Here is a 16,501-nt window from a genome sequence, read left to right on the forward strand (position 1 = left end):
TAGTATCACCCAAAGTGGTGAGGATGCAGCGATACCCGAGATCCTTTGTCACTTTTATGGATAGAGCCATCTTTCTGCCAAATGGTGTGCGCAGGTCACCCTGCAGCAGATGTTACAATTCTGTGACAGCCTGCCTTCTAAGGCAGGAGCAGCGAAGACATAACGATGTACACATGTTGTTCTTTAAACCTGGCACTTGGAGTAGTGAGCGGTGTGGACAAAGGATCTCGGGTATCGCTACGTCCTCACCACTTTGGGTGATACTATTTAATGACAGCAGCAACCAAGATTAATGAGCAGAAAAATAACCGATAGAATCATAGAATGATACACATTGGGCCCATTGTGCCTGTGCCAGCTCTTTATACAATTAGTTGCCCTCAGCCAAGTTTCATGTTCAGCCATGAACTCATTGAATGGCGGTGCAGGCTAGAAGGGCTGAATGGCCTGCTCCTGCACCTATTTTCTATGTTTCTATGTTTCTAGTCTCATTACCCTGCCCTTTCCCTATAGCCCTACTAAGTTTTATCCAATTCCCAGATAAAAACAAAAAACAGCAAGCTCCTCAGCAAAAGCGGTTAATGCATGAAGCAAAATGTAGCACTGGACACAAACCCCCTTTCCCGAGTTAATTTCCCCCCCAGAAGGAATGTTCCCCATTATCGCTTCCTTTTTTCAATTCCCATTTGCAACTATCTTTTGTGCTCCACACACCAACCCAAAATCTGGGTATCGCACTCTGCAGGTCCCACCTCATCACTACTGCAATTCGCTTAAACACTTGCAACCCGATTACTTCACCCACCCACCAAACTACTCACTATTCTTCAGTACCATGCCTCAATTAGAAAATACACCACCAACAATCTCTCAATACTTCCGATTCCCGGAACTTACTTCCCAAATGCACTTAACTGCTTCTACACACCTCTCTAATCTTTACAAACCAAATAACCTGTTCCCCTAAACCACATCATCTCACCTTCTGAAAGATTATGGCCCAGAAATTGCGCCGGGCTCAATAGGGCTTGTGCGCGCTCAGTCTGCACCAGAAGTGCGTCGCGTGTCATACAGGTTCGGGTGCCCTGAAACAGGCATTAGGCTCAATGATTATGCAAGTCAGGAGCCTGACGCCCGTTCAGGCTCATCTGCGAAATTGGATTGTGACTGACCACAGTGTGTGTGCCGGGCTTGCTGTGGGCAGTATTCTCAGACGCACAGTAACCAAACGCACGGCCCTTAAAGGGACTGCTGGAGGCTGCCACCCAACAGTGCTGCAACCTACAGGGCTACAGACAGGCAAAGTGGGATTAGGCTGGATAGCTCATTGTCGGCCGGCACAGACATAATGGGCCAAATGGCCTCCTTCCGTGCTGTAAATTTCTATGAAAAGATAAGATAAAATTGCTTTACTTCTCAGAACATGAATCTTCGGGCTGCTGTGAGCCTGTGCTCGCCCCCTCCCTCCCAGACTCACCCCCAAACCCATCGGAGATCTGTTAATGTGCTACATGAATAGTTCAGGTGAATTACAAAAATAATTCTGATCCTCGGTCAGTTTTGACCAATCGGTGTACAAATAACTGTCACAAGTGCACACATGAGCCCCAAACTAACAAGGGGTCTTGTATATGAATATATATGGGTGATGCCGGATAAAGGAAGCAGTCTATATAGAAGAACAATGGAATACAAGCCATTAGCAGTATAAAAAGCCAAGAAAAATATTCTGTGTAGTCTGTTGTAAGAATGAACAAGTTAGAAAAGACAGATAATTCAATGCGAACATATACTCGAGTACATTTGTTAAAAAACTTTACTTACAGAAGCTTCTTTTCACAGAGAATGCCAATATATGCAATCAGCAGAGGTTGTAGATCAGTAAACAAAGTTAAATATTAGTCAAACTGCCAACTTTTAAAACTTAAATCTATGATTTTAAAAGATTTAGCCTTTCCTTCCAAGTGTAAGCATCTTATATACAAGAAGCCTTCTCAGTAATTCCTCCAAGTTCTTCGTCTTAACTGGAGACGACCATGCCAGTCAGAACAATTTGGTAATTTTCCGTGATGTCTCCTTTGATAGACATTTTAACTGTAGCTGAGATTACTTGATGTGGCTTGAAAACAAAATTTTTAAAAGTTATATTTAAATACCTGTGTAGCCCAAGTATGTTATTGTTATACATTTTAGATCAAAACTTTAAAATACTCTACAACTTTCATTTAAAGAAACATAATTTAGAAATGGTAAGGATGGTGGAGGCAGATTTAATTGTGGTTTTCAAAAGGGAGTTGGATAATTACCCGAAGGAAAAAATTAGCAGGGCTACGGGGAAAGGGCGGGGGAGTGGGACTGGCTGAGGTGCTTTTGCAGAGAGCCGGCACAGGCTCGACGGGCCAAATGGCCTCCTTCTGTGCTGTAACCGTTCTATGATTCTCTGAAACGTATGAAACTTATGGACCCACAGGAACAATTAAATTCCCCAAGAAAAATATCCCTCTATGATATGGTTTACTCGAACTTTCAAAAAACTTTGAGAAAGTTGCACAAAGTAAAACGTGGAACTAGATAAGAATTTGTTTCCGAGTATTTGGAAACGTGTAACGACAACTGGCGGGAGGTGCTGAGTGGTGTACAGCAGGGTCAGTGCATGCAGCCCTGTTGATTCTAATGTACATAAATGACCTGGATGCCAAAACTACACTGAAATAAAGAAAGAAAAGAAATACTTGCAGTTCTATAGCGCCTTTCACGACCACCGGACGTCTCAAAGTGCTTTACAGCCAATAAAGTACTTTTTGGAGTGTAGTCACTGTTGTAATGTGGGAAACACGGCAGCCAATTTGGACACAGCAAGCTCCCACAAACAGCAACGTGATAATGACCAGATAATCTGTTTCAGTGATGTTGACTGAGGGATAAATATTGGCCCAGGACACCTGGGGATAACTACCCCGCTCTTCTTCGAAATAATGCCACGGGATCTCTTACGTCCACTTGAGAGAGCAGACAGGGCCTCGGTTTAACGTCCCATCCGAAAGACGGAACCTCCGACAGAGCAGCGCTCCCTCAGTACTGCCCCTCCAACAGTGCGGCGCTCCCTCAGTACTGCCCCTCCGACAGTGCAGCACTCCCTCAGTACTGCCCCTCCGACAGTGCGGCACTCCCTCAGTACTGCCCCTCCGGCAGTGCAGCACTCCCTCAGTACTGCCCCTCCGGCAGTGCAGCACTCCCTCAGCACTGCCCCTCCGACAGTGCAGCACACCCTCAGTACTACACTGGGAGTGTCAGCCTAGATTTTTGGGCTCAAGATCCTGGAGTGGGACTTGAACCCACAACCTTCTGACCCAGAGGCGAGGGCGCTGCACATTGAGCCACGGCTGACACTGAAGCAGGCGGAGCAGGAGAGTCAGGGCCCCGGATTTAAATGGCGGGGTTGCCATGCATTGGGACCTAATTTGCATATTTAAAGCAGAACCCCGCTGCCTCCTGTGGGTGTCCCACTCGCCTGCTCAAAAGCACATCGGGAACCGGCGGGATGGCAGCGGGATCACGGGGATAAATCGCTGCTCGTATTTTAACTGTTTCACCCCCACTCCATCCCGCCCGGATTCCGCCAGGCCGGGGAGTTAAAATTTGGGTCAGAGATGCCGTTAAAGATTTGAAAAACGATTTAGACCAGTCGAGTAACAGGTCAGACAAACGATAAATTAAACTTAATACTGACAACTGCAAAGTATTGCACATTGCATGTAAATATAACGATCAGAAGTGTATAATGAATGAACAGAAAAGGAGCTGGGAATGAAACTAAAGCATCAAACAGCTCATTCCCTCATTTAATCAGCTCACTCCCCATGACGAGGTGAAGCTATGGCCTGCTCAGCTTTGTCACACCTACTTTTTTATGTAATCATTGCAAATTTTCCAAATATTTCCCAGGGCCAATACTAGGGGAGATGTACGCTCACTGATAAATGCCGAGTTACCCGGTTATCAATTTGTTATTATGCACTCTTTCCAACTTGTCAATTAAATATCAGACGTCAGACATCAGGCACAGTGATACTTTAATTAACTAACTACTCTACATTCCTTAGTTAAACTTACAATTTATTTTTGGAAGTGATAATAAAAGCGCTGTGTAAAGGCGTATAAAGTACTGAACTCGTTTTTCAACTATAAAATGGATTAGCGTTGGAGAATTCACCGTGCACTGACTCACATCATGGCCACTAGGTGGAGTCCAGCTCACAGCAATGGGCTTTGTAGTGCCAGCTTCGATCGAAGCTTTGAGGGGATCGATGGAGAATCCTTTCAGGTGAACGGCCGCTGGACTGTCAATGGTGAACTCAACACTCTACAAGAAAAATAACAACAAACTATTGTCGTTTGAAAAAAAGGATTACAGAAAAACCCCTTTTTTCCAGCTGGGCTGTAAATGAGACCTGGAACAAAACGGTCACAGGCTAATGGTATGGTATTAATCCATCCTTACAAACCATTTGACTGGAGACGGTCTGTTTGGTTATATTTAATAGAATTGTACTCTCGAATTTGTCCATCTTACAATATGATCTTATTATACCTCAATTTCATTATGAACATATATAATTTTTTACAAATTAGCTTTGGAAAGCTTGGGTTGGGGAAGGAACACGGAATTTTGCTCGAGATTAACAGCAACTTGTATTTATATAGCGCCTTTAACATAGTGAAACGTCCCAAGGTGCTTCACAGGAGTATTATGAGTCAAAAAAACATTTGACACCGAGCCACATTAGGAGAAATTAGGCAAGTTTGGTCAAAGAGGTAGGTTTTAAGGAGCATTCAGTCCCAGGTGCCCCTCCCCCTCGCTGCGCCGTTACCAGCTCGCACCTTCAGTGACTGTGTGGGCAAAAGTGTTTTGAGCTGAAGGATGCAGGGGCAAGTCTAATTAACGGCAGTCCTGTAAGATAGCCTGCTACAGCAAATTCTGGCCCAATAATGCAGGCTTTCAATGCTACATACAATACTGGGTAGACACTAGTCTTGTAATTGTACAGAAACATTGGCCCAGAATTTGCTGGAGCAGGACATCTCATGGTGTGCCCCGTTTGTTAGCTTTTCCCCCACTCACCGCCTCAGCTCTAAAAATGTTTGCGCCGCCAATTGCTGGAAATGGGAGATCAACGGGGCCTCTGGGACCTTGGTGAACAACGGGACCAACAGTCTGTCTCCTTAACCAATGGGATTTAAGAATAGAGAAAGTCACAGGGGAATTAGAGAGGATGAAATAAGGTGACTTACAGTCAAATTAGACACAAAAGAGAGACTGGAAAGGAAAGTAAGAAGAAGCAAAAATTAAAATGAGGAACAATTTACCAGGTGCAGCAATGAGACTCCACAGCTCCAATTGTTCCCTTACTGGGTCGGAGAGGTTAATGGCATGGCAGGAACATAAATTTAGTCATTAAAAGAGTCCTTACACTGTTAAGTACCAGTCCTAACTTTCTGCAGCCAGTTTTAATTCGTTGTTAACTGTGCAAATGCAGCAATTTCTTGAAACTCATGCGGAGGTTGACAGAGAGCTTCTGTTTTTGCGAGGCTGATGTCCAGCAATTTGTGGTCATTCACAACTCATGGGGTTATCGCTTCCTTGCCACAAACTGCTGGGTCATTCACACACTAATAACAGTGCGTGCATTAAACTCATCGTTATATTCCTAGCAAATTCTGGACCAATGTAGCTCTTCCTAATGATTTAAGAATGCACTATGTTTCACATCCACACTGCAAAGGAATATGAAGCCGTTACCTTTTTACCAGCAGCGTAGGTCGATTGGATACATCCCACCTGGAGTTCTCGCAAAGCTGTTGTGCATTTGTTGTCAGACTGTGTGCTCTTTAGAGTAAGCAGAACTGATTTCAACGCCCGAGGAACTTCTGTGGGCATTTAGAGAAAGTCAATAGTGCAAACTCCACAAGTAGACCATTACAGAAAAGTCCCTATTCTCTTCCCAATTAGACCACAAGTTAAAATTGCATCACGTTGCTGGGAATGGATACATTTAGAAAGTACAATTTTGTCTGTCACCTGCCATGGGAAACATACATCATGTTAGAAACCGACAACAGAAACTTATGTACAGAGCAAATAGCCAGAGACTCCTCCCCTCGGTTGTGTGCAATGGCTTTATAGCATATTCAATTGCACATATACCTGTCGTGTCTGTTTTCTCATAATTTGGTAGGATGCTTAAAGATTCAACTGGAACATCCATTGGGTCTCCCCCTTCAACAAACATCAAATGTTCTCTTGCAGCTCCCTTCAGCTGGATTGTATGAGCAACCTACAAGGAGAAAAGTTGGTTATTTGACAATCAATCAACCCATTTGGAATTTCCCCTACACAGAAACATAGAAACATAGAAAATAGGTGCAGGAGTAGGCCATTTGGCCTTCGAGCCTGCACCGCCATTCAATGAGTTCATGGCTGAACATGCAACTTCAGTACCCTATTCCTGCTTTCTCGCCATACCCCTTGATCCCCCTAGTAGTAAGGACTACATCTAACTCCTTTTTGAATATAGTAGTGAATTGGCCTAAACAACTTTCTGTGGTAGAAAATTCCACAGGTTCACCACTCTCTGGGTGAAGAAGTTTCTCCTCATCTCGGTCCTAAATGGCTTACCCCTTATCCTTAGACTGTGACCCCTGGTTCTGGACTTCCCCAACATTGGGAACATTCTTCCTGCATCTAACCTGTCTAAACCCGTCAGAATTTTAAATGTTTCTATGAGATCCCCTCTCATTCTTCTCAACTCCAGTGAATGCAAGCCCAGTTGATCCAGTCTTTCTTGATATGTCAGTCCCGCCATCCCGGGAATCAGTCTGCACTACCTCAATAGTAAGAATGTCCTTCCTCAAGTTAGGAGACCAAAACTGTACACAATACTCCAGGTGTGGCCTCACCAAGGCCACAACTTTAGTAACACCTCCCTGCCCCTGTACTCAAATCCCCTCGCTATGAAGGCCAACATGCCATTTGCTTTCTTAACCGCCTGCTGTACCTGCATGCCAACCTTCAATGACTGATGTACCATGACACCCAGGTCTCGTTGCACCTCCCCTTTTCCTAATCTGTCACCATTCAGATAATAGTCTGTCTCTCTGTTTTTACCACCAAAGTGGATAACGTCACATTTATCCACATTATACTTCATCTGCCATGCATTTGCCCACTCACCCAACCTATCCAAGTCACTCTGCAGCCTCATAGCATCCTCCTCGCAGCTCACACTGCCACCCAACTTAATGTCATCCGCAAATTTGGAGATACTACATTTAATCCCTTCGTCTAAATCATTAATGTACAATGTAAACAGCTGGGGCCCCAACACAGAATCTTGCGGTACCCCACTAGTCACTGCCTGCCATTCTGAAACGTACCCATTTACTCCTACTCTTTGCTTCCTGTCTGCCAACCAGTTTTCAATCCACGTCAGCACACTACCCCCAATCCCATGTGCTTTAACTTTGCACATTAATCTCTTGTGTGGGACCTTGTCGAAAGCCTTCTGAAAGTCCAAATACACCACATCAACTGGTTCTCCCTTGTCCACTCTACTGGAAACATCCTCAAAAAATTCCAGAAGATTTGTCAAGCATGATTTCCCTTTCACAAATCCATGCTGACTTAGACCTATCATGTCACCTCTTTCCAAATGCGCTGCTATGACATCCTTAATAATTGATTCCATAATTTTACCCACTACCGATGTCAGGCTGACCGGTCTATAATTCTGTTTTCTCTCTCCCTCCTTTTTTAAAAAGTGGGGTTACATTGGTTACTCTCCACTCCATGGGAACTAATCCAGAGTCTATGGAATGTTGGAAAATGACTGTCAATGCATCCGCTATTTCCAAGGCCACCTCCTTAAGTACTCTGGAATGCAGACCGTCAGGCCCTGGGGATTTATCGGCCTTCAATCCCATCAATTTCCCCAACACAATTTCCCGACTAATAAGGATTTCCCTCAGTTCCTCCTTCTTACTAGACCCTCTGACCTCATTTATATCCGGAAGGTTGTTTGTGTCCTCCTTAGTGAATATTGAACCAAAGTATTGTTCAATTGGTCTGCCATTTCTTTGTTCCCCATTATGACTTCCCCTGATTCTGACTGCAGGGGACCTACGTTTGTCTTTACTAACCTTTTTCTCTTTACATATCGATAGAAACTTTTGCAATCCGTCTTAATGTTCCCTGCAAGCTTCTTCTCGTACTCCATTTTCCCTGCCCTAGTCAAACCCTTTGTCCTCCTCTGCTGAGTTCTAAATTTCTCCCAGTCCCCGGGTTCGCTGCTATTTCTGGCCAATTTGTATGCCACTTCCTTGGCTTTAATACTATCCCTGATTTCCCTTGATAGCCACGGTTGAGCCACCTTCCCTTTTTTATTTTTACGCCAGACAGGGATGTACAATTGTTGTAGTTCATCCATGCGGTCTCTAAATGTCTGCCATTGCCCATCCACAGTCAACCCCTTAAGTATTATTCACCAATCTATCCTAGCCAATTCACGCCTCATACCTTCAAAGTTACCCTTCTTTAAGTTCTGGACCATGGTCTCTGAATTAACTGTTTCATTCTCCATCCTAATGCAGAATTCCACCATATTATGGTCACTCTTCCCCAAGGGACCTCGCACAACGAGATTGCTAATTAATCCTCTCTCATTACACAACACCCAGTCTAAGATGGCCTCCCCTCGACATATTGGTCTAGAAAACCATCCCTTAGAAGAAGTGCTGCTGCTGCTGTGGGGAGTTTTTGAACTGCCTGATTAAATAAACAGTCGGGCACTAGCCACTGCACCGGCCACTGTCACGGTACCCTGGCCACTGTCATTGCACTGGTCACAGGCCACTGTCACTGTCACTGCACCCTGGCCACTGTCACTGGTCACAGGCCACTGCACCGGCCACGGTTACTGGCCACTGTCAGTGCACCGGCCACGGTCACTGGCCACGTTAGTGCACCGGCCACTGTCACTGCACCCTGGCCACTGTCACTAGTCACTGTCACTGCACCGGCCACTGTTAGTTCACAGGCCACTGTCACTGCACCCTGGCCACTGTCACAGGCCACTGTCACTGCACCGGCCATGGTCACTGGCCACTGTTAGTTCACAGGCCACTGTCACTGCACCGGCCATGGTCACTGGCCACTGTTAGTTCACAGGACACTGTCACAGGCCACTGTCACTGCACCCTGGCCACTGTCACTGGCCACTGTCGCTGCACTGGCCACTGGTCACCATTGCACTCGGAGATTTGAATTCCAGAACGCATTTTTCTTTCAGTTTTGCAGTAAACATTACCACATTTGTAACAGAAGTTGAGGTGACTTATGTTTTTGGTCTATTCAAACCTTACTCTAGAATTCTAGATCAGTTTTACAGGTAATTTCCCAACTCACTATATTTTCATGAGCCTTGATATGTCGATAAGTATTTGACAATGTGCCCAGGATAATAAACAACATTTTCATTGATTATTTTAAGCTACTATTATCTTACACTTCCACAGGTTCTCACTCCTGACTTTGATTGTGATAGAGCATCATAAATTCAAACCCTGATTTAAATTCACATTTTTAAGCACGTTTCTTTCACAAAATATGACCAAGTGAATAACTAACAATGATATAATATACACATACATATTTACAGTAAAAATCTTCCAATCTATCTCCTTGCAATGCTAAGCTATATTTTTGTAATATACTTCAATGGGTCTTTTCTCTTCAGATTCTCCAGCTTGACCAACATCCCTTCCTGTGACAATTCAATCCACTGGATTCAGTTCCATCCTCAGCCCGACTCCCCTTGCTAATCCCTCGAGCAGCTGCTGTCACTGGCTCGATGTTCGTTAACTTCAAAAACAACCAGCCGTGACGCCATTACTTCCGCTGTGCATTCAGTTGAAATGTATGTCTTGGTTCCTCTCTCAAGCCATGGAAACATCCAACAAAACAAACCTTGTAGCATGTGTACCAATCCGAGCTAGGACAAAGGGATGAAGGGACCGAGTGTAATGTAGCCAAGTTTGCTGATGATACAAAGATGGGTGGGAAAGCAAATTGTGAGGAGGACACAAAAAATCTGCAAAGGGATATAGACAGGCTGAGTGAGTGGGCAAAAATTTGGAGTATAATGTGGGAAAGTGTGAGGTTATCCACTTTGGCAGAAATAATAGAAAAGCAAATCATAATTTAAATGGAGAAAAATCGCAAAATGCTGCAGTATAGAGGGACCTGGGGGTCCTTGTGTATGAAACACAAAAAGTTAGTATGCAGATACAGCAAGTAATCAGGAAGGCAACTGGAATGTTGGCCTTTATTGCAAGGGGGATAAAGTATAAAAACAGAGAAGTCCTGCTACAACTGTACAACTGTACAGGGTATTGATGAGGCCACACCTGGAGTACTGCGTACAGTTTTGGTCTCCGTATTTAAGGAGGGATATACTTGCTTTGGAGGCTGTTCAGAGAAGGTTCACTAGGTTGATTCCGGAGATGAGGGGGTTGACTTATGAAGATAGGTTGAGTAGGTTGGGCCTATACACATTGGAGTTCAGAAGAATGAAAGGTGATCTTATCGAAACATATATGATAATTAGGGGGCTCGACAAGGTGGATGCAGAGAGGATATTTCCACTCATAGGGGAAACTCAAACTAGGGGCCATAGTCTTACAATAAGGGGCCGCCCCTTTAAAACTGAGACGAGGAGGAATTTCTTCTCTAAGAGGGTTGTAAATCTGTGGAATTTTCTGCCCGAGAGAGCTGTGGAGGCTGGGTCATTGAATATATTTAAGGCGGAGATAGACAGATTTTTGAGCGATAAGGGAGTGAAGGGTTATGGGGAGCGGGCAGGGAAGTGGAGCTGAGTCCATGATTAGATCAGCCATGATCTTACTGAATGGCGGAGCAGGCTCGAGGGGCCGAATGGCCAACTTCTGCTCCTATTTCTTATGTTCTTATGTTTGTAAAGCAATTTGTTTTTAAACTCGGTGCATTTTAAATACTAATGTATAATTATTTATTTTCTCGAAATAGGACGATGGAATCCTCTTATTGGCATACTTTCTCTTCTGTTTAAGAACTTATGTAACAAGGTAAGAATGGAGATGCTGCACAATAATGATACAGAAGCTTTACAACAGGGATATTGGCTGTAAAGCATATTCAATCTATTTGCGTGTGGGACATCTTAATGAACCTAATTTTATCCACATCACTTTCCAGCACAAGCCAATGGGCGGCAACCAAAACCCAGCAGGAGCCCAGGCCAATTTTTCTGTTATAGAAACAAGAACTATGCAACCCAGGTCAAGAATGTACCCATAGATAAGAACATAAGAAATAGGAGCAGGAGTAGGCCATACTGTCAAGGTAATTGTAAAAAGTAAATGTGCCCTTTTACAGATGTTGGGATAGGAAGTTTCCAGTTACCTTGTCAAATAGTTCCACTTGCACGCCATCTGAGTAATGCAGACTTTCATGGTCGGGTTTGAAAGTGACTTCAAATTCTTGAGTCTGCATTGGTTCTATGGCACCAATAATAGGAGAGACACTGAAGACACTTTGGCCACCATAATTTTGAGTACCTGGTAGAATGCATAAATAAAAAGGTGTAATGCATTTACTTCATGGGTTCTTGCATAAGACAACACATTGCAATTAAAAAATATTAACAAATCACACTGCACATTACCAGTTCATCTACTAGGCTCACAACTGCATACCTCATCGTGGATGACCTAGACCCAACTGGCTGGGGTTTTATTGAGTCTTGTGAACATCACGTGACTGGCTAAGCCACTCACAATGCAACAGCTCCACAAACCAGTGCATACATCACAAAAGGGAATTACACTTAATTGCAATCCATTTAAGTTTGTGTTATTTTTTTTCTTTATGGATGCCCTCCCTCTCCAACTACTCTACACTCTCACTGAGACTCCCACATTGTTTTCAAAGATTATTCAGCCTCACTGATTAGCCAGCAAGAGCTGACCAGATCTCGACAAGGAGAAAAAGATGTCTGGGTCCAGTGCTGCGGAATGGCAATGCATGTCTTTTCACATGCTAACTTCCTGACCTCGGACTACACCACCTTAAGGAGTTGGTGAGCAGCAGGCTACAGGTAGAAATATCATGGACAAGTCACCTTGATCATTCAGCAACTTGTTATAGAGTGACAGATCAAGGCAAGAATCTTACGAACAGAGATAATAACTAAAAGTGAAACATATGTAAGATTTATTAAGCGGGCCCCCACATGCAGTGGAACTTACTGCCTCGATTGAAAAGGGATAAAACTCGGCAAACTGAAATAATGTTCAGCTTTGCAAGAAGTGTGACACAGCCAAGCATGCAAACTCAAGGCTTGCGTGCGGCACCAATAGCCCTCCTCCCATGTTGACCCGAAATTAAAATGCAATCCTCATATCCAGTACATCACCAAGACACCAATATCTACTTCTGAAATATGACCTGTTGTCACCCCCACATCACCACTGTTGAAAACTTCATACATACCATCGTCACCAATGCCCTTCTCACTGTTTTACTGAGTTCCACCCTATGTGAACTTTAACTCACGGAGAACTCTGCCACCCATATCTTTTCCTATAGTATGATCTGCTCAGCCATCACCTCTGTATTGCTGCCCTCACACTGGTTCCCCAGTGCACGGTCATTTCTAAATCCTCATCCTTGTTTGCAAACCCCTGTAAGTTTTACTTTACTTCTGGAACCCCCTCCAACTCTTGAACCCTCTACTCTTCTGACTCTTATCTAACGTGCAGTCCCCCTCCCTCTGCTCCACCATTGCTGACAGAAGTTTCAATAATCTTCTCCCAAATTCTAAAACCACTTTGCTTTTCTATTTCTCGATTGCATTCAAAACTATCAATCATTTCAATCGTATATTCAACTGCCACTTCCAAATCTTCACTTGGCTCCTGTTTAAAGCGAACCTTCGCCATGTGAAATGTCCCAAGATTCTTCACTACATTAAAGGTGCTACATAAGTGGTTGTTCCAAATGTTTCGATGGCATTGGTCAAATACTCCACTGGTGCAGGCATCCTCCAATGGTGCAGGAACATTATCCGGCGACTAGCCGAGCTATATAGACCAAAACATTGCTAGGTTTGATGTTCTGTTGGTGCTGAATTAGTTGATCTGAGCTTGAGTGGTGGGGTAGATGTCAGCATGCCTGGTTCAGGAAAGAAACATCACACAGGGATCATGCTCCCGCCTGCTATCCAGTGACACTGCTAGGAATGCACATATCTAGTCACTGGGCGAGGACAGGTCAGGTGTAATGACCCGTGATTGAATAGCCCAAGGAAACTTGGGAAAGGCTTCACATGTGACAATGTACTACTCTAACTCTAACCCACCAATGAGTTCCTGCCTTCATCGAGAAAATTAGCAAAGGAAAATATACAATGGATTAAAATAGTTTGAATTGAAACTGTGTGAATTGTCTAGATATAAAATTGCAGGATTAAGAGTGGCTTCAACTAATTACGATAATTATAAAAAAATACTTACCCACTAAAGAACCAGCTATTTCACCAGATGCCAAGAATGGTGGTAGAACTTGTTGGTCTTGGTGTTTTCTATAAGACAGACTGTCCAGCTTCACATTGAACATGACCTGAAGGGTTGTGGAATTTTGCAGCTGTCAAAATAAAGTATTAATAAAGTCAAGCTAAATGTAAAATGCTGGTTCTACAGGCAGCATTTCCAAGGCATATCAGCAGGTGATTTTACCACATTTTGCAACGAATGGTCCCTTGGACTTGTGTAAATCATTTGCCTAAACAGATAGATGGCTCGACAGGCAGCTTTGGTGCCCTGGTGATACTGCCGGCTCATTTATAGCACCCTATGATGCCCGGTCTGTCAATCGTTACCGACCAGATAGGCCAGTATAGTCAATTTGCATTAAGTCAATAATCTCTATGCCAATAAATTTAAACTCACTTAACAGAATTAAATGACAAGTACTGGGACAAAGATGGATGGGAAAGCAAACTGTGAGGAGGACACGAAAAATCTGCAAAGGGATATAGACAGGCTAAGTGAGTGGGCAAACATTTGGAGTATAATGTGGGAAAATGTGAGGTTATCCACTTTGGCAGAAAAAAAATAGAAAAGCAAATCATAATTTAAATGGAGAAAAATTGCAAAGTGCTGCAGTACAGAGGGACCTGGGGGTCCTTGTGCATGAAACACAAAAAGTTAGTATGCAGGTACAGCAAGTAATCAGGAAGGGAACATTGGCCTTTATTGCAAGGGGGATAGAGTATAAAAGCAGAGAAGTCCTGCCACAACTGTACAGGGTATTGGTGAGGCCACACCTAGGGTACTGCATACAGTTTTGGTCTCCATATTTAAGGAAGGGTACACTTGCATTGGAGGCTGTTCAGAGAAGGTTCACTAGGTTGATTCCGGAGAAGAGGGGGTTGACTTATGAAGGTAGGTTGAGTGGGTTGGGCCTATATACATTGGAGTTCAGAAGAATGTGAGGTGACCTTATCAAAACTTATAAGATAATAAAGGGACTCGATAAGGTGGATGCAGAGAGGATACTTCCACTCATAGGGGAAACTAAAACTAAGGGACATAGAATAAGGGGCCATTTAAAACTGAGACGAGGAGGAATTTCTTCTCTCTGAGGGTTGTAAATCTGTGGAATTCTCTGTCCCAGAGAGCTGTGGAGGCTGGGTCATTGAATATATTTAAGGTGGAGATAGACAGATTTTTGAGCGATAAGGGAGTAAAGGGTTATGGGGAGCAGGCAGGGAAGTGGAGCTGAGTCCATGATCAGATCAGCCATGATCTCATTGAATGGCGGAGCAGGCTCGAGGGGCTGAATGTCCGACTCCTGCTCCTATTTCTTATGTAAGTCAGAACTTTCGTCTTAGGCATTGTAAAGGAGTATGTCTTCAAACATAACAGGCAGATTTTATGAATTTTCATTACATGCCGGGGAACGTAGATTCATTAAATGAATCGTTACATTTCACACTAGAATTACTCTTGTCTTAGTCCAGAACCAGGGGTCACAGTCTAAGGATAAGGGGTAAGCCATTTAGGACCAAGATGAGGAGAAACTTCTTCACTCAGAGAATTGTGAACCTGTGGAATTCTCTACCACAGAAAGTTGTTAGGCCAGTTCGTTAGATATATTCAAAAGGGAGTTAGATGTGGCCCTCACGGCTAAAGGGAACAAGGGAGTATGGCGAGAAAGCAGGAATGGGGTACAGAATTTACATGATCAGCCATGATCATATTGAATGGTGGTGCAGGCTCGAAGGGCTGAATGGCCTACTCCTGCACCTATTTTCTATGTTTCTTTGTTTCTAAGAGGTTATCACTGAGATCTGCAGCCTGCCAGCACCATCAGTACAGCACTGTCCGTCGAGGTCAGAGTCACCGTGGCACAGTCGTTCTATGCCTCGGGTTCTTTACAGGCCACAGCTGGAGACATTTGCGGACTTTCTCAGCAGGTCACACATTGCTGCATTAGACAGGTCACTGAAGCTCTGTACGCACGCAGGAGGGACTTGATCAGCTTCCCTATGACCAGAGAGGCACAGAGTGAGAGGGCTCTAGAATTCTCCAGAATTGCAAACTTCCCCCAAGGTGCAAGGAGCAATAGACTGTATGCACATCGCGATGCGGGCACTTTTTCAGGATGCAGAGGTTTTCAGGAACCGCAAGGGATTCCACTCCCTGAATGTCCAACTGGTTGTCGACCACCAGCAAATTATACTGGCAGTGAATGCTCAATTTCCGGGTAGCATCCACGATGCTCATATCCTGCGTGAGAGCACTGTATCTGACTTGTTTAAAAATCAGCCACAAGGTCAATGCTGGATGCATGGTGACAAAGGATATGGCCTCGCCACCTGGCTGATGACTCCCCTGTGTGACACCCACACCGAAGCCGAGAGGCGATACAATGAGAGCCACAGAGCAACTCGCAAGATCCTGGAGAAAACCATTGGAGTGCTGCAGCTTTAGATGCCTGGACCACTCGGGAGGCGAGCTTCAATACCACCCTGAGCAGGTAGCTAAATTTGTGGTGGTGTGCTCCATCTGCATAACTTGGCTATCAGGAGGGGACAAGAATTGCCTGATGAGTCTGACAGTCCACCTCACCAGAGAGTGGAAGAGGAGGACGAGGAGGCGGTCGCTGACATCATTCCAGACAATCAGACTGATGCTGAAGCAGTGCCCCCGCTCCCCTGTAGACCGCATGAAAGGGCCCGTGGTGGCATGATAGCTGCAAGAGCCTTACGTCAGGAGCTCATCAATGATCGCTTTGCTTGAAAGAACGTTGGTGTTATTTACAAGGCTGACACACAAGGTGTGCAGGTGATACATCAATGGTGGGCATCATTTTGGTGACAGTTAAAGTTTAAGTTGATTGAAGTTA

General features: G+C 44.3%; 1 protein-coding gene and 1 long non-coding RNA gene across 5 annotated transcripts in view; one reads left to right on the forward strand and one right to left on the reverse strand.

The window, feature by feature from the left end:
• Positions 1 to 1,802: 1,802 nt before the first annotated feature.
• Positions 1,803 to 16,501, reverse strand: part of cfap74 (cilia and flagella associated protein 74) — a 224,664-nt gene continuing 209,965 nt past the window's right edge. For all 3 annotated transcript variants that reach the window (XM_070860623.1, XM_070860622.1, XM_070860624.1), the window contains 6 exons: positions 13,606 to 13,735; positions 11,495 to 11,649; positions 6,206 to 6,335; positions 5,801 to 5,928; positions 4,229 to 4,363; positions 1,803 to 2,119 (listed from right to left, as the gene is read on the reverse strand). In XM_070860623.1, coding sequence (XP_070716724.1) covers positions 2,021 to 2,119; positions 4,229 to 4,363; positions 5,801 to 5,928; positions 6,206 to 6,335; positions 11,495 to 11,649; positions 13,606 to 13,735 — 777 coding nt within the window. In that variant the 3' untranslated portion in view covers positions 1,803 to 2,020. The remainder of the gene's footprint in view (positions 2,120 to 4,228; positions 4,364 to 5,800; positions 5,929 to 6,205; positions 6,336 to 11,494; positions 11,650 to 13,605; positions 13,736 to 16,501) is intronic.
• LOC139228985 (uncharacterized) overlaps positions 3,525 to 16,501 on the forward strand; it is a 51,685-nt gene continuing 38,708 nt past the window's right edge. The window contains exons 1-2 of one of the 2 annotated variants that reach the window (XR_011587651.1): positions 3,525 to 4,478; positions 11,099 to 11,157. This is a non-coding gene — a long non-coding RNA (uncharacterized lncRNA). The remainder of the gene's footprint in view (positions 4,479 to 11,098; positions 11,158 to 16,501) is intronic. The other variant, XR_011587652.1, reaches the window with a different exon arrangement.

Source organism: Pristiophorus japonicus, chromosome 18 (genome assembly GCF_044704955.1).
Source record: "Pristiophorus japonicus isolate sPriJap1 chromosome 18, sPriJap1.hap1, whole genome shotgun sequence".
Classification (NCBI taxonomy): Eukaryota; Metazoa; Chordata; class Chondrichthyes; family Pristiophoridae; genus Pristiophorus; species Pristiophorus japonicus.